General features: G+C 49.2%; 4 protein-coding genes and 1 pseudogene across 4 annotated transcripts; 2 read left to right on the top strand and 3 right to left on the bottom strand.

Annotated features, from left to right (window-relative positions):
• The first annotated feature begins 80 nt into the window (after positions 1–80).
• Positions 81–2,596, top strand: LOC34618077. Its single transcript, XM_026336618.1, has 5 exons — positions 81–553; positions 903–1,260; positions 1,373–1,475; positions 1,851–1,939; positions 2,069–2,596. The coding sequence occupies exons 1-5, from the start codon at positions 81–83 to the stop codon at positions 2,594–2,596; spliced, it is 1,551 nt and encodes a 516-aa protein (XP_026192403.1).
• Positions 2,597–3,584: 988 nt separating this feature from the next.
• LOC34618078 (aspartic acid-rich protein) lies at positions 3,585–4,517 on the bottom strand. Its single transcript, XM_022731422.2, has 2 exons — positions 4,116–4,517; positions 3,585–3,968 (listed from the first exon to the last, which is right to left on the bottom strand). Exons 1-2 carry the CDS (start codon positions 4,515–4,517, stop codon positions 3,585–3,587), a joined length of 786 nt encoding a protein of 261 aa, XP_022590313.1.
• Positions 4,518–6,729: 2,212 nt separating this feature from the next.
• On the bottom strand, positions 6,730–7,770 carry LOC34618079. The gene has a single exon (XM_022731423.2). The coding sequence runs from the start codon at positions 7,768–7,770 to the stop codon at positions 6,730–6,732; it is 1,041 nt and encodes a 346-aa protein (XP_022590314.2).
• Positions 7,771–13,537: 5,767 nt separating this feature from the next.
• LOC34623940 (fructose-1,6-bisphosphatase class 1) lies at positions 13,538–17,092 on the top strand. The gene is given in 6 exon segments (XM_026336617.1): positions 13,538–13,886; positions 14,530–14,660; positions 15,047–15,196; positions 15,342–15,600; positions 15,823–16,120; positions 16,972–17,092. Coding segments are annotated over 6 exon segments (1,308 nt in total).
• Positions 17,093–18,360: 1,268 nt separating this feature from the next.
• Positions 18,361–21,489, bottom strand: LOC113147140 (annotated as a pseudogene).
• Positions 21,490–23,447: the final 1,958 nt, after the last annotated feature.

Genomic DNA, 23,447 nt, shown 5'->3' with positions numbered 1-23,447 from the left:
ACCCCTGCTTTCGGATAGCCTCTCTCTACCGTCTTCCGACATTTTTCGTGTATTAGTTTTTCTGAATACTTATTAGTACCATGGAGAGGGAGAGGAGCTTCCAGCCCGAGGTGGGAGTCTTCCAGAGACCCCTTCCGCCTCGTCTGCGGTCTGCAGATATATTTCAGCCAAATCTTTTGAGACAGAGGGCTGCGCAAGTAGCAGCTTCAGCTTTAGGGGGTAAGGGGAAGAATCATCCTGGTAACGACTTGGAGGAATTCATCGAGTCTTTATTACGCCGTCCGCGCGTACCCGCCCCTCCCAAAAAGGGCCCTCTCGTCGTTGGCGTCAGGAACAAGTGTGGAAGTGGCGAATCAAGCTCTGGATCTCGTGTCATGCGCACCAGGTGCCGAACGGTTCTCCAGGTTTATGCGCTCCTCGATCCCTTGGGAGCCGGGTATGTGGACCCTGAAACTGCATGTGGATGCATTGCAGCAGCGAAGAGAGATAGCGAAGAATTGGGCGTTATCTTGCTGCATGTTCTAGAGGACATGCTTCCTTTTGTTTCTTCAAGGTAAGGAAATTAGAAGGTCAATACATTACATAGGAGCAACGGAAAGTGTCCCACAAAGTGAGCGTTTCTGCAGCGATAGGGCGAACCCTTTTGCATTCCAGGCTCAGGAAAGTTCCCCGCTTTTGGGGAAGTTTCCATGCACAGTGGTAGGCTGAACGACGGGCGTTAAAGCAAAAAGCTTTGTTGATGCTTTGCTGAATGCACAGTTCGCTTCTCGTTGTAGACGTCGAGCTGTGCCCCGTTTTACACCAGTAGGATTTTCCGTGTAGGCATTAATTTGCAAGGCTTGAGGATGGTGAGCAACACACCTAGCTCGGTAGTCCGTTGGCCTGCCTGTGTTTTTTATCAGGGGCGTCATAGAAAAGAGCGTGTTTTTGAAAGCTTTACGGGAGTGGATAGAGGTAGACGCTAGCGGGACGGGCCCCTACTACGCCCTACGGCTGTCAACTAACCCAGTGTCTACTGCGTACAAAGAAGGACTGCCCTGTACCAACCCGGCAGGCAGAAGCTTTTATAGAGGAACCTACATCCCACAGGGCCTAGAGGACAAGCTGCAGCAACTGGAGGCAGAAAATAGACACCCATCCAAACTGATGCATCACCTAGCACCCAACTCAGGACAACGCATCAGAGTGGGTACATTAGGAACCAAAACAAAATTTAGACGCAAGAATATGTCAGAAGCTTGGTCTCGAGCTGAAAGGGACGTGTAGGCCTCTCTCCCTGACGAAGGAAACCATCCTACTATTTTTCGTGTGCTTGTTCGTGCTGGCGCTTCCCAATCTGCTTTATACCGATGACTTATTCTGTGCCTTTTAGGCCATGGCACCTGGAAACCTGGAGGCCCACATAAAGGAAACAGCCATCCGTAGAGAAAAACGAATTTTTGCTCTCAAGGATGCTCTCAACAAGAGGGAGCTTGGTGAGTTTCACACATAGCAAAGAGCGCAGAGATACCTCAGCTGCGTTTGGTTCCCCTCATGCTTGAGAACAGAAAGAAAAGTGAGGGAGATTGACGGTCTGCCTTTGCAGGCACATCACGCCTCTGTGCGTGCAGTTTTGCTTACTTGGTTCTCCTAATGCTTCTTAGTGTTCCGCTTGCTGGATTACGCACATGTTGAGCTGGTATTTTTTTGTCTTCGATTGTCTGTTTCTCCCTTGCTTCTTTTGTGTCTGCATTACGTGCTGCGATTTTTCTCCCGTTGCATGGGCTCACAGAACCCGAGATGTGGCGTCTTCTCACTTGATCCACGCGCTTAGTCGTACTTCTTTGTTTTAACGTACGTGCTTGCGACAGAGGAATGCACCTTCAAGCCTCAAAAGACGCAGATGCCTTCATTTGGTCGTCTCTTTCCAAACCGTCGGAAGATCATAGATCAATGCCAGGCAAGTCAAAAACTCAACCGTGCTACTCCCTCCCGAAACCTGCCAGAGCCATATGCCTTCCACTGGATCACACCTGCCGAATTTGGGTGGAAGGAAGCTTGTGGGGATTTTCGGCTTTGTGGTTTTTAGGGGAGTACAGAGGGGTCCTCGAGAGCGGCTTTGCTTAGTCGTGTGCGGCGTGAAGAAACAGAACTTCTGCGGGAATTGGCGCTGCCGCCAGACGAACCCTTTTCGGAACACAAAAAGCAACCAAAGGAGCTCCATCGGAAGGGCGAGGATGAAGCAGGTGCCCAGGGAGAAAAGGAAAAAGCTGAAGAGGATAGCACTGAACAGAAACGAACCGAAACGGCAGTCGATAGGAAGACACCGAAAAAGCGCGAGAAGCCCTTAGGTATTTGTGCCTGGAAGTGCTCCTTGTTGCTTTGCTTGTGTCTCTTGGACACAGGCCCCTGTTGCTGCCTGCGTGTCCTTTGCCTCAGCATGCCTATTCGTAACTTTCGTGTGTTTATGCCTTGTGGCGACAGACTTGGGGCCCATTCGGCAATTCGACTTTTGGGTCATGCAAGAGGGTCAACCACGTGTGCGGCCGCTGGAACTGCGAGAGACTCTGCGGGCAAGCCCTCTGCCTCAAGTGCCTTTGGATGGACTATCTCCTGAGACCCCCAAGTTCCCGGTAGCCAAGACAAGGGGTAGCAGATTCCACGATGAGGAAATGGGACGATTTCCCTCTCCAGCCGGGGAATGCAGTCGCACTTCAGTGGGGACTCTGTCGGGATCTTCTCCCTATGCACTGCCCAGTTTACCAGACTTATTCCCTCACTTGGCTGAGAAACAGCACCACCAACACCAGTACCACAAAGCGCATCCTCCGCTCACCCCTGGCCTCCCCTCCACTTTCAAAAGTGGCTTTTACCGGGAGAGGATGAGGGAAAGCAGCGAGGAGAGGAGAATGCGCCTAGGGCAGGCGAAGGTAACTCAGCCGGAGCCAGCTGTAGCAGCAGCAGCAGCAGAACTTAGGGTACTACACATGAAAAACTTGATGAGAAACCGTGCTACGAGATACCAGGGGGGCCCTGAGGATCCCCTTCTGTGGGATACAAACACCAGTGACTTCAAAAGGGGCCTCCTACAGTCCCCGAAAAGGCAGCTCACTCCTCCGCGAGCAATGCGGAGGAGGGCTCAAATCTCTCACCCTTGGTAAACTGTACATCCCAGGTGTACGTACACCTGAGATGCAGCAAAAAAGGGGAAGTAAGCTTTTCAAAAGCCCCCTTTGTGTCAGGAAAGTGAACATGCGGCCCTGTGAACTGAGAGGCATGCTGTTTCCATATTGAGCCGCTGGTACGAAATGTTGGCTGCCTTGGCTCCCCGAGAAACTACGTGCGTATACACCCAAGCACGAGCCGCACAAGGCCTGCACGCACTGTTTCCCTTACCCCCAAATCGACAAACTGGTCAGACACCTGAGCTATATGGTTCCCAAGAGATATCAACTGGCCCAAACCCTGGTGATCCTAATGCGAGAACTGCAGTTTACGTCGAACCGTACTTCCCGCGGCTATGCATGGGCCTCCAGGTATATGGGCACGGAAACGAACTGAAATAAGAAATGGAATTGCTGCTGCATTCCGTCAAGGGGAATCATTCATTCCTCATCCTCATCGTTTTCCGACTCGCTGTCATTTAGCTCGTCACTCAGTCCGTCTTCATCCTCACTTAGAGCATCCCCCAGGAAGAAAGCAACAGGAGAGTGCCATATTTCCCGTCTTATTACCTCCCCGACATCAGGGCGGGACTCGGGCCAAGGATCTTTTGTGAACCACTCAAACAAAGACCATGACGCAGTGTCCTCTTCCCCCCCCTTCTCCCTTTCCGCTAGTACGACAGCAACAGGGTTCTTCTCCTTGTCCGTCCAGCAAATCTCAGTTGCCTCTACGACCTCCTCGTCTGCAGGGCCGGGCGGTCCAAACCGCACCTCCTTCACCAACTCCAGCGGTGAGAAGTGTTCCTTAGCCCCCTCAGCAAATACCTAAAACACGCAGAAACGCAACTTCACGGTGAATGACACTGCATACCCGATCGGGCAAAACGATGCAATACAAAAATGGCAACTCAATGCTTCACTTCTGAAATGGGCAGGAAGCAACATGGAAGTGAAAGAAAGATTTTAACCCACAAACTTGATCCTGTAAGAGCCTGAATCGTCTAAATTGTCATCAAGCTGAATGCTCTTGAGGTGTTGGAGCACGGGCTCGTCTGCCTCCGACATGAGGGCGAACATATGGTGATTGCGAATAGCAGTTGCCCAGAAGCCAGGAATTTTGTCCAGGACGGATTGCCGCTTTTCAAGAATAGGCTTCTTCGATAGATCGAACTCCTTCTGTACTTCCATCTGCTTCCTAGCGCACTGCTCATCCAGGTCCTGCAGCGCCCGTTGTATCTCCTCCAAGTCCTCCATGAAGGGCTTTAGCAACTCCTCGGCATCAGACTCGTCTCTGCCAGAATAGCTGCCATCTACCTTCCTCTGCTTGGCTTCCGCCTCCTCCGTAGTTGCGGATGTTCGCTCGCGTTTAGGCATCCTCACAAAGGTGCGGGGTAACGGGAGAGGGGGATTTAAGCGCAAAGGTGGAAGGAGTGGAAGGCGGAGAGGTAAAGGGGAAAAGAGGAGAGGAACAGGAGGGACGGCGTTTGTTCGATTAGTGCACACTGAAGGAGACCGTGTTGGTATCGACACGGAACAGGCCCAGAATTACAAATCTTTAGGCGGCAGATGATCCTCGGAAGGCGGGCCCAATGAGGACGTGCCGCAAGGTAAACATACAGACACACACACAAATGCCTGAAGTTTCTTTAGCCAAATTGGATGATAAAAGAAAATGCGCTATTGAAGTTTCAGGGTGAAACTTCGACCTCCTTAATTATCAGCCCCAGCCACTGGCTTTGTGTGGGCTACAAAAGGAACAGTAGCCTCTCCCCACAGCTGTTTATCAGCCTCCACGGACGGCCCAAGATATTTTCCACTGAAGCTGTCAATACAGAAAGGAAACAAAATCATATATATTTGATTTTTTCCCCATTGCAGATAATGGGCAGAAGATCAATAAAGGACAGAAGGATTCCTGGAAGCCCCCACACAAGCGGTCTGGACGCACACACGACGTCGATGCTGAAATGTTCCACCGCTACATACATTTGTTGTCCTAGTTAGGCATCTAAAGAAGAATACGGCGCTTCTGCTCCCCAAATTTTCCCGTAGCCTTGTTCGGAGCATCGCAGAACCGCTCCCGGTGTTGCGTTATGTGAAAGCGTTGGAGGATGTAAACGGTGTGTACACGTTCATGGTCTCTAAGCATGAGAACTATGTCTTGCGTTCAGTTGATTGGAACAGGTATAACTAGTGAGGCTAGTCCAGCACTTGCCAATGTGGGAACTTCGAGCCTGTAAGCGCGCGGTAATAGTAGAATTCCAGTCTCAGCGAGGAGACACTTCTGGCGCCAATGCCCTTATAAAACCTCATACACATACATTGAGTTTCATTCCGGTAGGGCATTGCCTTCTGAATACCCTCTCTTTTCTGGGTTCATGGATGAGGGAAACCGCGAGAGGAAGGGTTTTTGAACACCCCAACGTGTACGTCTGGTTGCACATAGCATCCAGTGCACATGCAAACAACATGTATTCATGTTGTATTGAGCTAAATTTACTTTGCAACAATTAAGCTTTTTGTACAGTCCACCGAGCGATAACCCGGCGGAATGCGATCCAGCCCTTTATACGCTACCCAGACCCAGAGGCCTTGACTCCGGGCCCTTTAGTGAGGGTTTATCTTCAAGTAGACCTGTAGACACTGTGAGCTCCACTGTCTAGAGATCTGAAGCATTGCGGTATTTGGCTTGGTCGCAGCGCGTGGTCGCGTGTGACAAATCAAAGGCATGTGACTCTTGGCTGGACATTGGCTCTGGCTCATTGCCCTTCCCGCTTTCTGAGTTCTCTCGGCATGCCACAGCGGACAGTCTAAAAAATTTTCGTTTTACATATACTCGTTAATAGCATGAAATGATGCTGGCATTCATGCCAGGTAGCCCAGAAAACTTCTGGCCGCGGGGCAAATGTGGAAGGATAAAAACCGCCTAGGTCCGTACGTCTGCGATTTTTGACTGAGATACACAGAGGACTGTCAAAGGGCCCAGGCGTTTAGACTTGAATACCGATTAGTGCGAATCGCCGCGGGTCTTCTGCCGCGCCTTATGCAGTGTACGTGAAAGGATTTACTGGCTCCAGTCTGGTGTCCCTTCTCAAACTATAAATGATACAGCAAAAGAAAAACCTGGACGGTTTGCGCGCAGCTACTTCTGCTGCTGCACTATCGTTCAAAGGATACGAAATCTTGGTCGCTCCCCCTTCAATGTTTGCCAAATATCTTTATATTGTCTGTGGTATATGATGCACAATTTTGTGACTTTCGGCTCTAAACGGCTATCTAGGTTTCTGCCCGCCGCCAGCGTGAAGGAAAGGGGTAAGGGTTGCTTGTCTTTGGTTGTGCATAAACAGCGCAACCTGCTTAGTCAGTGTGAAGCACTATATCCTTGCGTGCTGAAGTGTCTAGAGAAAGCAGATGCAGTAAGCGCAGCAGCAAGCATATTGTTTGAAATCAAGTTTGGTGTCAGCGGGCTTTACAATGGTGACGTTCCAAGTAAATTAAGGGCGCCTGAAGTTTGACAAAGCCCCCAACATGCCAATTGGCCCCTCAGTCTACATAACTGGGTTCGCCTGTGGAACACACTCTTTTTCTATCCCCCAGCCCTGTACAGGGCCTCACTGTGACTTCCTTCTTGCTTATGCCGATGCCACCTGTGAACGTAGGTCTTTAAGATTTGAGCCGGAGGATAGGGCACCCCCGACACGAGCCCTCTCCTGTCTTTGGGTCGCCACTTATTGTCGTAGCGCCTCAGGGGAGCCTCACACACCTTCTGAAGGTTAAATCCTGGCTGACGTAGCAAATTCAAAGCTTTCTCCGGATTATAATCTGCCACATGCAGCAGCTGAAGTGCAAATTCTGGAGAGAAAGGAAGGCCTTCCCGGACCTTAGACCCCGCAGAGGGAGCCCAAGAGGCGGCTGCATGAGCTAAGTAGCGGTCCAAATCCTCTTCGCTGCCCACGAAGGAACCTAAATCCGCAGCCTGAGACAATCCTGTACAGATTTTTCCGCAGCCTGTTGTGCTTCCCTCCTGGACTGTTGCTGCCGCCGCGGTCCGTGCAGCAGCAACACGCAGCAGTGCGCCTGCTGAATAAACCAGCCTCGGTCCGTTGGGGCTCTCTCCCTCGATGTCCAAGGCGGGCGCTTCCAGGTCTTCGGCAGACAGTGATGATTCCCCCTCGTCGGCAGTCAGGAAGAAGGGAGGCAGATAAGGGGCCTGAAACTTAGGTCCTACATTTATCTTACATACGCTGCTGTTGGCGGTGGTGACTCTCCGCCTCCTCCGACTCGGAGAAGGACTAAGGGAGTTGGAGCGAGATCTCAGCTTGGCTGAGCAAGGCACTAACAGGCCTGGGCTTGAGGCCCTCCTACGGGTAGCCCCCTGTGGTCCCCTGTCGGCTGGGGCTGGGAGCCCCTTCTGGCTTGCTACTAGCGTTTTTTCCTCGAGATGTGCTGGCAACAGGGAGGAAGAATCGAGGGGAGCCACTGGTTCCTTAAAAGATGTCGTTACTGGTGCTTCATCGACTGATTCTGCTGTCGCTGTCAGAGCAAAAACTGCACTGGCTGTGTCCTTGTCAGGCTCTCCAGGCCCCGGATTGGATGCAGCAAATACCCCTCCACCCGGCCACGTCATCATGGCCTGGTTCACGTCCTTGCGCGACAAGGCCCTATGATGTACCTTCTGGAGTTTGTCTGCAGGTTATGGGCCGCTACATATGTGCACAAACTTTAGGGGGACAAAGGTCCCCTTTTTGTCCTTCCTTGAGTATAAAGTTGAGCAGCAATCTCACACTTGAGTTGCATCTGGAGCTGTTGAACAGAGTGTAGGGTTTAATTATGTGGCGTTGGCGCTTGGCCCCGTGAGCTCGACGCTTGAGAAGAGTCGATTGTTGCGGCTTCCCTTTCGAGTTAGCGCCCTTTGCTGCTTCTCCCACCTATTTGACAAACTCTTTGGTCGCAAAAGCACCAAAGCCGTGGGATGTGCAGGATAGAGAGCTTCAAAGGCCCTCTCGGGAGGGACTCGGATGCCGTGGTTTTGGGCTGGATTGATCTAGAATTCGGGGCCCTTGCAGATTCTTGGGACCACAATGAAGTACACGAGCCAATTCAAGATCAAACTTACAAACTTATAGATTTGACAAAAAAAGTAAGTTCACCGCATAATAAAGGAAAGCAAAAGCCGGCGACACTGGGCCAGAATATTGTTCATATCCGTTCAGTGAGCGGCGGGCGGATAGCAACATTCCGAACCTTCCACTGTCGCTTGTATAAGGCCCCATTTCTTCATCACATTTTCTCTTTTTGAGCTTCCCTTCCTTCCCTGTTTTGTCTTACGAGAGGGAATAGCAACACAAACCACAAGCAGAGGCCTGCAGGGCCCTCCGCTATACGGGAAGCCTAAGAACTACCAGGTACTGCATTTCACACAGTCGCACACAACTTCGCATTGAAACATTCCCCTTCCCCTTTATTAATCTAGCCATGATTCTGGTGTACGTGCACATCATGCTTTCCCTTGACTGCAGTTCACTGTTAAAATAATCATTGCTTTTGCAGCCTCCTTCACGCTCCCTAGTCAATGGATTATTGCGGTTCAATCTTTCCGTTAGGTAAGCCACTTAGAAACCCATCTTAAACAATGCTTGTCGTCCAGCTTCTACGGCAGATTGGGGCTCATGGGGCTTTCTAATTTGGGCTCTGGAGGCTCATGCTGCAAGCTAATGCAAGCTGGGCTATGCAGGAAAGGCCCAACTTTAACAGCTCCCTGGGGGTAATAGCCGAGCTATCCCTATTCTCGCGTTATACTCGTGATGAGGGGCCTCAGTGGCTCGTGTAGCAGGCTAGGCTAAATTTATTTTACGCTCCATATAGTGTCTCCATAAGGGGGGTTTAAATCCAGACTCACCGCAAACCTGACAAAAAGTGAAGCGTTTTCCTACCTTTACATGCTAGCAGAGCGACAGCCAAAATGCGCGTAGCTCTAGCCTTCATGTGTTGAATCCAGCATCTTATTGGAAACAAACAAGCATATGTATACACACACACACACAACATTGAGCCTCGTTACATAAACGTAAAGGACCAATGCAATAAATTACACACGGAAAAGCCAAATAATTACTGAGTTGTTCAATAATTCCTACCGGACGTTTATGTAGTCCATCAGAAGGTGTTTAAGGGTGGCTCATACATCCGGGGCATGTAGCCTAGATTTGTTCAAAGCTACAAGCGAGGAGTGAGGAAGATAGGAAGGACACAAAACTCGCGAGTGCTTGTCCATAAATATGTGTGTAGACAGTACCTCTACAATAATAAACAAGAAATCTTTGAGCAGCTCCCGTTGCTGGGGGTAATCATTCCAGCCAGAGCACGCACTGGGGAACGACACTTGTCCAGGAGCGCGAGGAATTCCGTTCCTAGCGACTAGCGTTGTGAACTAGACAGACCCCATAACCATGCGGTGGCAATAAACCCGCACTTGCTCCTTTTTCAACCACTGCGGATAACTGTTCCCACCACGCATCAAGAAAAGCTTCCGTCCAGTGTGCCTTTGGCGCTCAACAGCTATAAAATCGAGCACTGCGACGGCTCCCTGCGCACATTAGCCTCCGCACGGATTGATTGCCTGTGCAGCAAAGTCCGCGAATAAATGGGTCAGAGTTGAAAATTTTGAACAAAGCCAGTTTTTAAAGCTTTGCGGCATTTCCTACTCTTAGGGTAATTGCTGAAGTAACAAAGAGTGTTAATTCGTGCATGCGGCGCAAATGGTCGTAGACAGCTGGCCGCGAACGCCTTTCTAGAGTCACCTTCTATTCCATAGAGTGTAGCCTGCCCGTGCATCAAAACCAAATTTTCGTGCTCGAATAATGCAGCCACTTGCCACGTATCGCAATTCCGTGCTTCTCTCTTAAGCTGTGTGCATACATTCACCTGCAGTAGCCAAGTGTTCTCTGGATTTTTCATCCACCTACAGTGGCTCCTGGCATTCGACCACAAAGGGTAGGCTCGTATCCGAGAGAGGCATGTAGGTGTAGACCAGGATGGGGGGTGGCAACGGGTGTGTGAGTGCACGGTTGTATTTTGGACCCACTCAGCACTACAAAAACAACTCAAGCCAAGCAATTGAATTCTTGTGAGCATAGAGACGCAGTTCCGCATACGAATGTGGTTAGTGTGCGCTGTCTGCCCTGCTGCCTCACGGTGGTTCGTACTGATCATTATGGTCAATGAGTAGGCGTGTCATCTGTTGAGGGCAAGCCATAATAAACTTACGAATTTCGGGTTCCCGATTCGTAATGATACTCCTGGGAAAGCTATGAATCTTTCAAATAAAAGCTACTAATATATGCGCAGCATTGTGAGCTTTGATAGAGCTGGATCAGGAAAGATAAGATGGAAATGTGCACGTTTGCAGAGTCTGTTGATTGCGACGTAGATGCTGTCCTCACACGTGACCTCCGGTAGTCCAACAATTAAGTCTAAAACCAAAGCAGTCCAATTCCTTTAGGTCCTGAGTGGCTAAAAATACGGAGTTGGGAATGGTGCACGGTTCCAGTTTTTGATATCCAGGGAATGACAGTGCATGTTCCTATACCGCGTCATTCGTCCAAAGCCACCGAGAAGACTGTGAGAGCATTCAAGCAGCATTACGAATTTCACCATGCCCTGAAAGCGGGGGATCATAAGCGTTGTGCATTTTCAGTGCGGAATGATGTCCTTGTGAAGTCCCGACTTTGTTTTGAACTAGCAGGCCATCCTCAATGTGGTCATGCCTCACCCTTGTGCAATTCCTGATCTAGCAACAGTATCGGATGCAGGGGTATCAAAAACAAAAGCTCCACACGTCGTACGAGACAAAACCGTAGATATTTAGAGATCCGAGCGGTTGCGCTGCGCAAGAGTGAACCTCTGGGGAGTCGCCAGAGTGCGTCGGTGACCACACTGGCGATACCCGCAATATACATTACTGTAAAGCCGTACTGCAGTAAACGCGGTAGCTAGCGAACAACTCTGGAAAAATCGAAAACCCTAAAACCCTCCATAGTCACCTCAAGGATACGTGGTCGTTATGAAAAGTATAAGACCGGCCATATAAACGATGTCGGAATTTTCCAAGCCCCACCACAACGCATAGAGTTTTTTTCAAACGGAAAATCGCTGCTCGGTATCGGTGCAGCGAAGAGGACAGCAAACAATAGTGTGGCGTGGTATATAATTTGCAGCTTGTTGGGAGGGAATAGCACTTATCGTTTCGTCACAAGCATCGGTAGTAGGGAAGAAATGACGCTTACATTCTAGCAGAGCAACTACAAAAGGGGTTAAAGGCGGGCGATAGGAGCTGTGCCGCGGTGTTTGCCTCGTCATCCAGGTCACAAACCGCGCTGTTTGGAGTAAACAAGCTAAAGAAGCAGCAATGCGAGCAAACGCAGGAATGGAACTGGTAATTGTATTTAGGTCCATTGAGCTCTGCAAAGTCCTTGCAGGTGTACAAGGGAAAGGGTCACCCTGTGAACGCTTCGATTTTGATCGGATATGGCTTGAATCCTGCAGCCAAAACACATAATTCTCAACCCACAATTGTTCTAGAGAAAAACGAACACCTCCGTGCCTTCACATACCAGTGCTTTTTGCGCAGGCTCTGGAGTACATGCGTCGGTTCCATTAGCCCTATACCATCAGCTTCCCTGAGAGAGCCTTTCTGCTGTGGTTTACTTGGTAACGCAACTCCCTGAGCGCTTTGGAAATGGGCTAAAAGCGCTCCTCCGATGACGGATGCTGATGATGACACAATTCGTGTTTGAGCGGCTGAGTGGGCCGTGTAAGCTGGTGTAAAATTACTACTTCCACGGCTGGTGAACAGGCATGATTGGTCAGCAAATACAGTGTTTATGGATCTGTCGATTTATTTGTGCACATTAGAAAAGTATGCCGGCTGCACGGATGACCAGGCACTTGTTTCATCAGCCGTTACGTGACACATCGACTTTGGTTTCTCCCCAGTCCACAAAACTAGTACTTCTTCTGGCACGTACAATAGACTAGGCAAACAGTGACGTCATTCGTACAGATGAGTTCGTCGATCTTGAGGGAATGTTACAGCTAAAATTTCTGTACAAACTCTGACTCACCGGTTTACAATGAGACAAGCTCAACCGCAGCCTCTGAAAGGACTGAGAAAGCTACAGCACAGAAATCTGCCACGGAATCATTATACTGAAACTAAGGAAGTTCGGTGTGCAAAAGCCACAACTTAGACGAACAGCTACTGAGTCAGTGGTTTATATCAGTTCTACCCGAGATGCCACTTCGGGTGGTCGCAGTTTGGGCAGCTACTATTTAACAACCCACCAGCAAGGCTTTAACAATAGCTGAAGTACTCTTAGCTTCGGAGCATATAAGCTCTGGCCGAGTGTTCAGCTGCAAATGAAAAACTATAGGTATTTTGAACCTGTAGATCTAGGGACAGTGTCAACCAGCTTGTAGCCTACAGCCAAAGGTGGAGGACAAGAGGATGGGGAAATCCTAAGCAAAGCACCCAGGCAATACAGTCAACTAGAGTACAGCCAGTTCCAAAGCCAAGAGGTGATTGCCCAACAGTAATTAGCCCTTCGTACATTCAGGGAAACCCAAAGCTTGCATTTTTAGCTGTGCCACTCCCACGACACCACAAACCACCTAGAGCTGCTTGTATACTGCTTGAACTGGTGTGTATACGCTAATCAATACCAAAGTAGAGGTATTTTTGTCCACGCTGACGTCGGACGGAGACGCCTGTGCGCAGTGGTCGACGTTTCTCCATAGCCTGACAGAATAGCGAGGTCTTGAGCACAAAAGACCATCCAGGAGATAAAACGCATAAAATCTGGTCGACTGCATGGGTGACAACTGGAAATCATAATTCTGTCACTTTAAGTTTTAAAGCACATCCTGTACAGCTCCCAAGAAGGCAATTCCCACACTCAAACCGAGACCATGACAGCGATCCAGGTTGTCGCAGGAGATCTGGCCTCCAGCGTTGTTTTCGTTCAGTAAGAATGCGAAGGTGCAGCGAGACAACTCTAAACAGCCAATAAGTCCCGTTTTGCCTTTTGATCCTGAATATAAGCCTGTCCCCTCCTTCGCCCGGCTGCTCCGGTGTCGTGGGGCTGTGTCGCAGAAAGGAGAAAGTGCCGTCCAACAGAAGGGAGTCACTTATCTGCCATCTTTTTCTCTTTTTAAAGGAGAAGTACAGCTTTCTTAGAGCTCTTTTGCTCGTCGCTTCAGTGTGCCCTTCCCATCTTTCATTTCTATTGTCTGCCTTGGGGGGCATCCAGTAGAGTTGCTCGCTTCCTTTCCCCGAGTTTCTTTCTTTCGTATATTCCTACCGTTTTTGTCTTCTATCCTCTTTCCCTCGCCTTCTGATGCCGGAGAGGCAGACAAGCAGAGGGGAGGGAGGGGTGAAATCCCCAGAGTCTGTCCCCGGCGTGGCAAAATGTTTGTCGTTGAACAGCCGGGGCTCAGTGGTGCTGCCAGAAGATCCTCATCCCGGCGCTCCCTTCGAGTGTTCTGTACTACCAGAGCTAGGAGAGTTCGTGTTACAGCATGCGGCAAAGCTTGCTCAGCGTGGCATTAACGTAACGGAACTGAACAGCATCTTCACTTCGATCAAGCTGGCTGCTAAAGTTGTAAATAGGATCATCACCAGACAGGGCACATATGGACTCGATGGTGAGGCTTAGGAACACTTGATCAAGGAGGAAGAAAACAGCGGTTTTTTTTGCTGTTGCACTTTTTCTCCGAGTCCCATCATGAGGCCTAGCCATCTCATTTTTTTCGCCCATCCAGTAGCCTGCGCTTGCCGGGTTGTCTGCCACGCATTATTTTTCCCCAGTATCTCGTAATTGTCTCGCTGCAAGATTGTGCCCCTCCATTTCATACTTTCTAATGCCACAGAAGACCCTAGCATATTTCTCTGCCTACCCGGCCTTGACACCTTTCAGGTTTTGGCACTCTCTAGATCCTCTAGATTCTTATGCTGCTTATGCTTACCTTGTTCACCGCCTACCTCTCGTGTGCACTTGTTTCCCATGCGTACGTCATCAGCCGCCTTTCGTCTATCTTTTTGTTCACTTTCCCGATTAGGCATCCTCTCTCTAATCCGTATCACATACACCCCAATTTACGTCTCAATCTTTTCTACTTTGGCTGTCTTCCACTATATATAACACTTGCTGCCTTCATCTGCTATTTGGGTAGCCTCGTTTTCCCTTTGTTTCATGCCTGAGTCATGTCGTGCTTAATTACTAAGCTACTTTTCCTGTCTTATGGATTCATTCTTTGCGTGGTTACCTTGTCTTTCATCTTTACTATGTGTTTTCTTGCCCTGCAGAGCTTTCAGTGAAGATGCCCACAGAGGACGTGGCAGATTTGCGGCCGTTGGCACACCGCACTTTTGTGGATGCCATCATCAACAGACAGGGGGCAGCTGGACTTGCTAACATTGTCGATGGAAACTTTACTTCGTGTGAAGGTTGTGAAGACAAGGTCAGCTGATGGCTCAGGGGTGAACGCGAATTGTCGACTGAGGACTTTAGTGCTTATGCCACAATATTCTGGGACAATCTGTGCTTGCCCATCTGAGCCTTCCCTAGTCAGTCTGTCCTATTCGGCATCCCACTTTTAATCTTTTTTGTTTCGTTCTCGCTCCTCATGCATCCACATGTGTATCTGTTGCTCATTATCCTTCGTACTTATTGGTGGTTCCCCATCTGCCCTCCTGTAGCCCTCTCCAAGTCACTCCCTATATAAGACATCGCCGCCCGGTACTCAGTTTCCTTCTTCCCCGATCTATCAGCGCCGTGTATCTTCCTTCGTTTGCTTCTTTTATCTAGGCACTTCCTTCTTCATCGTGTTTTTGTCTTTCTGCCCAGAGTTTAGTCGTGCTAGTGACCCCGTTGGACGGCACTCGCCAGATTGACGTTAACGTCTCTTCCGGTTCCCTCTTCTCGGTCTACAAGAGAATCTCTCCAGTGGGTAGCCCAGTGACCAGGGAGGACTTCCTGCAGGCAGGAGAAAAGCAAGTGGGCCGCTCACGCTGAACTACACGACCTAGATTACTAAGTGTTCGGCCCATAAATCTAATCGGCCACGCGCATCTGGGACCTGTATGCTTTTCACATGTACCAGCATGGCATCTGGTTGTAGGCTTTCTCGTTTGCGGCTTAGGTTTGCGCGGGGTATGTGCTCTACGGCTCGTCTACAATCCTAGTGTGTACTCTGGGAAGCGGCGTACAAGGCTTCACTCTAGATCCTTCTCTTGGCACCTTCTACCTCTCTCACCCCAACATAAAAATGCCCGAAAGGGGAACCATCTACTCTGTCAATGGAGGTAAAATGGCAAGGTTTCCCGTCGCTGTCAGGCAGTACATTTCTCATTGTCAAGACAAGGGATTTTCGTGCAGATACATCGGTTCGCTAGTCGCAGGTGGGTTACGACTTTAAGCTAGGACCTACAATATGGGTTGGCATGCGGGAGTCGAGGCTAAGAGCTAAAGTTGATCGGCGAGTAGAGGCTATGCTTTCTGCTGGCATGTTGGAAGGAGTAGCTGTGTGTGGATCACAGCAGTTGGGGCATTGATGCACACTAATGCCAATATATATGCTTTGTAAAAGTGTTTCTTCTGGAGGGCTTGTCTGGGTTTTGTAGATTTTCACAGGAACATGCTGAAGGGAGGAATATACATTTATCCTCCAACCTTTGCTGATCCCTTGCCGTCGGTCAACATGGTATTTCAGTGTTTTCCCCTGGCGTTCATCGCGGAGCAGGCTGGGGGGCGGGCAAGCGACGGCTTCACGAGGATTCAGCTCATTGAGCCAGTCTCCTTCCAAGATCGTATTGCCTTTTTCTGCGGTAGCAGTCATCTCGTAGATGTACTCAACTTCTACATGGCAAAGAACAAACTCCGAGATGGAGGGTGGTGCTTCCAAAGCCCTCATAACCGGTCGTAGTAAATTTGCGCCAGAATATGCTCACCCTAAGGGGTTGACGAGGGCTATCTCCCTACTGACGAGCTTTTATAACACATGGAGCAAATGGCCAGGAGGCCTCATCTGACTTTTCCTTGGGGCCTCATCACCGCGACTGCAGATAATGCGCCAAGGGGCTCCCACTATGTGGGGTTCTTAAGAGACCCCGGTATCAATGGGTTCCCAGCGGTTTACCACGCATGGAAACTCTCGGGGTCAGAGAGTGTCGTGCTTCTGTCGGCGGTTCAGTCCTTAGTGGCACCTTTGCGCCTTTTCTGCTTTTACTCACAATGACGGAATTTCTTTGGGCTGCAGTAGTGCAGCCTGAAGGCCACCAAGGCGCTCAGTTTCGCTCAAGTACGTGGGTACCTCGCACTTGAGGGAGGCGGCGGTACACTGCGGCAGCCCCTGCGAATGGCCTCCGTGTAATATTGTATTTTTCTCATATGTTCTTTAGCAGCTGCCGGCTGATGTGATCTTCCATCATGCACATTTCTACGAATATGTATCTGATACCTTAGGTAGGCGTGATAGGTGCACTTGTACAACAAAGGAGTAGGCATAGGCTCGAAAAATTGAGTTTTTCATAGGTATATCTCTGCCTTCATAGATGTATCAATACCGAGGCTATGCCTGGCTCAAGCGAGGCTCTCGCACCTGCCCGTAAAAGTGCCCTGAGCTGTTATTACTCCTCCTAGAGTATTTGTAAGAGATCTGCGCTCCACAGATCCTACGAAGCTTGAAAGAAAGCTATATGGTACTTAAGAGAGCTGCCATTTCCCCTTTACGCTTGCCGCACAAGATTCTGAGAGCGAGGAGAGAGAAAGAGCAGCAGTACGAGTAATAGTTCCCTCCGGAACAACGAAGGCATCCTCATGCAGTTGCTTTGCGCACAGCTCCACGACAGAGAAGATGTCTTGTATCGTCGGGTCAATTCCACCACAAATTGAATGGAAGAATGGGAAGACTGCTCATTCAACGCTTCCTAACTTTGAGTATGTAAGTGCAACGCTGCATGGGAGATCTCCATAGGGACACACTAAATTCCAGACTCAATCCAAGCTAGTCGAGGGTGACCTCGTGCTTTTCAGAAGAATTCTAGCCCTTTCGCGCCCCCCATAGTCGTGGTCGCGGGAGTAGGGGGACGGCCAGGGTAGAGTATCTGGCCCCTTTAAGCAATCTGAGCAATCACAGCTAGCTACACATAGGATCTCCCGCACATGCATACACGCACAACGCAGTACTGCGCAGCAACGAGATGTTCAAGCAGACAAACCAATCGTTTTACCAATTACTTGCTAAACCGAATTGGCGTCGTACAAAGTGTTTAGGTGCAGCTTGGACCGCTCTAGCTCCCCTTGACACTTCAAACTACCTGCCTTTCGTGGTCCTTAGGTGTTCGTCCAGGCCACCTGCGTCTGAGAGCGGAATATTTCATGCCCTATCGCCACCCCGCAGGGCGAGCGAAGCGAGAAAATAAGTGTAAATGGGGGAAAATGAGAGATGTAGAGTGTATGTAAGTCAATATAAGAGAATCGAAGTGGACAAAGCCATGCATATTAGCAAAAAAGGAGTCAGGGACAAATCGAAGACAATTGCAGCAGCGCGCTGGCTCGCTGTCGTTGGAGCGCTCACAGTTGTGAGTCTCCTTGTGCTGAAACCCACAAGACAACTAGAATGTGTTTAACATTTAAAGTACGCACTACTTAAGCGGTGCGTCCATCCCCCATACAGCGATTTGTCCGCGCAACTGCATCCGGGACATGTAGCCTAGATTTGTTCAAAGCTACAAGCGAGGAGTGAGGAAGATAGGAAGGACACAAAACTCGCGAGTGCTTGTCCATAAATATGTGTGTAGACAGTACCTCTACAATAATAAACAAGAAATCTTTGAGCAGCTCCCGTTGCTGGGGGTAATCATTCCAGCCAGAGCACGCACTGGGGAACGACACTTGTCCAGGAGCGCGAGGAATTCCGTTCCTAGCGACTAGCGTTGTGAACTAGACAGACCCCATAACCATGCGGTGGCAATAAACCCGCACTTGCTCCTTTTTCAACCACTGCGGATAACTGTTCCCACCACGCATCAAGAAAAGCTTCCGTCCAGTGTGCCTTTGGCGCTCAACAGCTATAAAATCGAGCACTGCGACGGCTCCCTGCGCACATTAGCCTCCGCACGGATTGATTGCCTGTGCAGCAAAGTCCGCGAATAAATGGGTCAGAGTTGAAAATTTTGAACAAAGCCAGTTTTTAAAGCTTTGCGGCATTTCCTACTCTTAGGGTAATTGCTGAAGTAACAAAGAGTGTTAATTCGTGCATGCGGCGCAAATGGTCGTAGACAGCTGGCCGCGAACGCCTTTCTAGAGTCACCTTCTATTCCATAGAGTGTAGCCTGCCCGTGCATCAAAACCAAATTTTCGTGCTCGAATAATGCAGCCACTTGCCACGTATCGCAATTCCGTGCTTCTCTCTTAAGCTGTGTGCATACATTCACCTGCAGTAGCCAAGTGTTCTCTGGATTTTTCATCCACCTACAGTGGCTCCTGGCATTCGACCACAAAGGGTAGGCTCGTATCCGAGAGAGGCATGTAGGTGTAGACCAGGATGGGGGGTGGCAACGGGTGTGTGAGTGCACGGTTGTATTTTGGACCCACTCAGCACTACAAAAACAACTCAAGCCAAGCAATTGAATTCTTGTGAGCATAGAGACGCAGTTCCGCATACGAATGTGGTTAGTGTGCGCTGTCTGCCCTGCTGCCTCACGGTGGTTCGTACTGATCATTATGGTCAATGAGTAGGCGTGTCATCTGTTGAGGGCAAGCCATAATAAACTTACGAATTTCGGGTTCCCGATTCGTAATGATACTCCTGGGAAAGCTATGAATCTTTCAAATAAAAGCTACTAATATATGCGCAGCATTGTGAGCTTTGATAGAGCTGGATCAGGAAAGATAAGATGGAAATGTGCACGTTTGCAGAGTCTGTTGATTGCGACGTAGATGCTGTCCTCACACGTGACCTCCGGTAGTCCAACAATTAAGTCTAAAACCAAAGCAGTCCAATTCCTTTAGGTCCTGAGTGGCTAAAAATACGGAGTTGGGAATGGTGCACGGTTCCAGTTTTTGATATCCAGGGAATGACAGTGCATGTTCCTATACCGCGTCATTCGTCCAAAGCCACCGAGAAGACTGTGAGAGCATTCAAGCAGCATTACGAATTTCACCATGCCCTGAAAGCGGGGGATCATAAGCGTTGTGCATTTTCAGTGCGGAATGATGTCCTTGTGAAGTCCCGACTTTGTTTTGAACTAGCAGGCCATCCTCAATGTGGTCATGCCTCACCCTTGTGCAATTCCTGATCTAGCAACAGTATCGGATGCAGGGGTATCAAAAACAAAAGCTCCACACGTCGTACGAGACAAAACCGTAGATATTTAGAGATCCGAGCGGTTGCGCTGCGCAAGAGTGAACCTCTGGGGAGTCGCCAGAGTGCGTCGGTGACCACACTGGCGATACCCGCAATATACATTACTGTAAAGCCGTACTGCAGTAAACGCGGTAGCTAGCGAACAACTCTGGAAAAATCGAAAACCCTAAAACCCTCCATAGTCACCTCAAGGATACGTGGTCGTTATGAAAAGTATAAGACCGGCCATATAAACGATGTCGGAATTTTCCAAGCCCCACCACAACGCATAGAGTTTTTTTCAAACGGAAAATCGCTGCTCGGTATCGGTGCAGCGAAGAGGACAGCAAACAATAGTGTGGCGTGGTATATAATTTGCAGCTTGTTGGGAGGGAATAGCACTTATCGTTTCGTCACAAGCATCGGTAGTAGGGAAGAAATGACGCTTACATTCTAGCAGAGCAACTACAAAAGGGGTTAAAGGCGGGCGATAGGAGCTGTGCCGCGGTGTTTGCCTCGTCATCCAGGTCACAAACCGCGCTGTTTGGAGTAAACAAGCTAAAGAAGCAGCAATGCGAGCAAACGCAGGAATGGAACTGGTAATTGTATCTAGGTCCATTGAGCTCTGCAAAGTCCTTGCAGGTGTACAAGGGAAAGGGTCACCCTGTGAACGCTTCGATTTTGATCGGATATGACTTGAATCCTGCAGCCAAAACACATAATTCTCAACCCACAATTGTTCTAGAGAAAAACGAACACCTCCGTGCCTTCACATACCAGTGCTTGTTGTGCAGCTGCTGAAGCGCACGGCATAGGTGCTGTAAGTGCTCTTGCGCAACTTGGCTTCACACTAGCGCGTTGACCATGTAAACATTGTTACACATCTCCTTCACAGGCTCACGGAAGTTCCGATAAAGCCGATGTTGCAGCTGTGCTAAAAAATTAGCAAGGAACAAGGCATGCAGGTGTTATTGAGTTTGTGTATGCGAGTGTTGCATGCCGTTTCGTGATTGTCATCAAGGTGAATATGGGTTTGTGAAAGGACACCGTGGATAACATATGTCGAGCGGACCGTTGCTCCGTGTATTTTGTCAAGTGATTCTTTAAGATGAGGCATGTGAAACTTGTGCTTCACATTTCTCTTGTTTGTCGGCTTGACGTTAGCGCACCAAGCCACCGTTCATCCTTGCTCCCTCCAACACCGGAGAATACCCAGAAGCGGTGGTCAAGTCCAAAGCTTTGCCTTTAAACAAATACTTCGCTTAAAACTCAATTGCCTTCTCGTACTTTGGAGGATACCGAAGCCGCGGAATAAAACTTGCGGCCGACTGGGAAATCAGGCTAATCCGGTGTGTTGGACGACTAGCAGGTGCCTACCCTGCTGCCAGCTCGTCGTAAATTTAGAGCTTTGGCGAACACCTTCCAGATAGCTGTTCATGCTTACTGTTCTCACGCTGAATATGAGAGTAAAGTGCCAAAAATAGAATCAGTCGGACAGAATCTAGTGCTCTTTGCAATCTCAGAACCGTCCTCTCACTGCATTGCTGCGCCACCCGTATGACGACTCTGCCTCTACTTGTTGAGACTGTTCTTCTACCTGAGTGATTGCGGAGATAATGAGCGTTATTGATGCGCCCAGCGGCGGCTTTCAAGAGCGCGTTCTGGTATAACAACCTTCAGCGAGCCCAGCTGCCGCCAAATGCGCGCCTTTTATTAGGTCACCCATGGCGTATGTAGGATGTAGTTAGGAAGCACGAGTTCAACATGATAGTCTGGGACCAAGCTGATAGGTCAGAATTACGATCTAACCTGAACTTCAACTAACACGTCCTTTCCATTCCTTGGGTGCTGATACCTGCCAGCAAACCTGATTCTTTGTTGCGAATGAAAAGGCAGCTTGTGCTTCTACGTTGTGTCCACAGATAGCAGATCCACATTGCATTTAATAGCTAGGAGCACTAGCAGTTTTAGTTCATTTATTTGGACTTGCATAAACGCAGCCATGCTGGGACCCTAGCTGCAGCTACCTCCTCCGTAGCCCCTCTCACTGCGCCGTAGCCTGATTGGGGGCTTTCCGTTTTGCTTAATACACCTTCTGTGCTTGTCACGCAGCCCGACCTCGCTAGGTCCAATTCCACCGTTTAAATTTTGGCTATTTGCGTAGGTTTACAATTCCGTGCTATATGACCCACCACTCCACCATCAAAGCAAATGCATTATTTGGGCTGGCTTGGGACTGCATAAAGAGCTTGTTTCGCCTTAATTTCATTTTTCACCGTAGAATTTATGCTATGTCTGGTTAACACCGGTCCGATATGCATATGCTCCAAGGCTCGATCCAAATTCTCCTTTGCAGCGAATGACGCAGGTGTTGAGCTCAGCTGCCACTAAACTTTCAAGAACTCATCCTTCGCTACAGCCTTAGCGGCTGGCTGCTCAATCGTTGAGTCACCGTCCATCGTGGGACCATTTAAAGTGGCATTTCGCTTAGATCGGACATAACCCACTGATCTTTCCACCTTTCCGCCTACGTTGTGAGTTTGCAGATCTTGAAGTCATATCACTCTAAAACTCGATATCTTGATAGACTTCTCTGATGCGGCTTTCTTAATTCTCCCAGAGCATGTGGCAAATGCACGCACAGAAGGGTTCCAAACCCGATTGCACCTTGCGCGGGCTCCTCAGAAACCCTTTCAAACCCCTATCTCGTAAAGCCCTGTTAAAAACTTTCTCTGGTCACAGCGAGTGATCCACAGAGGCTCCCTTAAACCCAGTCGCAGTCCGCACGCATGCAATCTGGAATCTATAGTGATTAAACCTCGATACTAGACACAATCCAGCGCTTCAAAGTAATTTCGATGCAGGTTCAACACTTGAAGACTGTGTGAATATCGACAAAGTGCTTAATTGCAAAGCTACGTGCAAGCCGAGTTGGAACTTGGGGGCAACAGCTTTCCCAAGGTCCTAATATGTGCCAGTGCCGTGCCGGCCGCAAGCCCCCTGTGAATAAGTCCTCTGCTACCTTCTAATTTTTCGCCCTGTGCGTACTTAACGTTAATATTATTCGTACACGTACATAGGGGGAATTGCGAAATCGTAGCACAAAATCTTGCATATCCCTGGTCCCACAATCATTATAGTCAAGCAAACTCTCTAAAAGCATCGGGTGTCGACGAACATGCAGCTGCGCTAAGCAATCTGAAGAGCCAAGGAGCGAGCTAGATTAAAAGCATGACCTGAGTAATCAAGGGTTCCTGTTTGGAGTGTGCGGTTAACTGCGAAGAAAGCAGCTGCAGGAGCGTTTCGAGGGATCGCTCATTACAATCCGTATCACACTCTAGTGCCATCGCCAGCATATCCTTGGCAAATACTCTTATTCACTAATAGCACTATAAAAATACTACATCTGAAGGGCACAGGTTGAGCCTGCGCTTCAGCATACGATGGGGCAAGGCATTGTAACGGGTGTTGACTGCAGGTCCCACGCGGGTTTCGGCATTAGTGTTCCTAGTCTTCAAAGTCATTAGAGGTCTCACAATAGAATTTCTTGGAGCTTTATTATTCACATGTTTGTGACCTTGGGCAAGGTCGTGGTTGCCACCCCGACTCCTGCCTCTATAATTATTGGGCGTCCCCATCCTTCTTAGTGCATGGTGATATGCAATGCGACGAGCTGCCCTCGGTCCAAATTTTGTGCCATCGTCCCCGATGAGATTGGGAAGATGCAAACCAACAATTGCATTGCAGTGTGCCTCTGATACATTTTATTATATGAAGCTAAAGCAGCTTTCCCTGAAGATTGAGGGCCCGATATGCAGCCTGGTAATATCCAAAAGTGTAGCGCTGTCAGATGCTCTTTTATCGTCAAGCCATTTTGGAGACTGCCAATATCAACCTGAT

The sequence above is a fragment of the Cyclospora cayetanensis genome, unplaced genomic scaffold (genome assembly GCF_002999335.1).
Source record: "Cyclospora cayetanensis isolate NF1_C8 unplaced genomic scaffold, CcayRef3 CcayRef3_contig_139, whole genome shotgun sequence".
Taxonomy (NCBI): domain Eukaryota; phylum Apicomplexa; class Conoidasida; order Eucoccidiorida; family Eimeriidae; genus Cyclospora; species Cyclospora cayetanensis.
The sequence above is the reverse complement of the archived record's forward strand: the minus strand, read 5'-3'. Positions and strand labels throughout refer to the sequence as shown.

Bases quoted from the DNA above. Each gene is read 5' to 3' on its own strand.
- LOC34618078 (XM_022731422.2), bottom strand. From the start codon at position 4,517: ATGCCTAAACGCGAGCGAACATCCGCAACTACGGAGGAGGCGGAAGCC. The intron at 3,969-4,115 runs GTGGGTTAAAAT...TGCGTGTTTTAG, and splicing joins GCTCTTACAGGATCAAGTTT to GTATTTGCTGAGGGGGCTAA.
- LOC34618077 (XM_026336618.1), top strand. From the start codon at position 81: ATGGAGAGGGAGAGGAGCTTCCAGCCCGAGGTGGGAGTCTTCCAGAGA. The intron at 554-902 runs GTAAGGAAATTA...GTTTTTTATCAG, and splicing joins CTTCCTTTTGTTTCTTCAAG to GGGCGTCATAGAAAAGAGCG. The intron at 1,261-1,372 runs GTGTAGGCCTCT...TGTGCCTTTTAG, and splicing joins GGTCTCGAGCTGAAAGGGAC to GCCATGGCACCTGGAAACCT.
- LOC34618079 (XM_022731423.2), bottom strand. From the start codon at position 7,770: ATGACGTGGCCGGGTGGAGGGGTATTTGCTGCATCCAATCCGGGGCCT.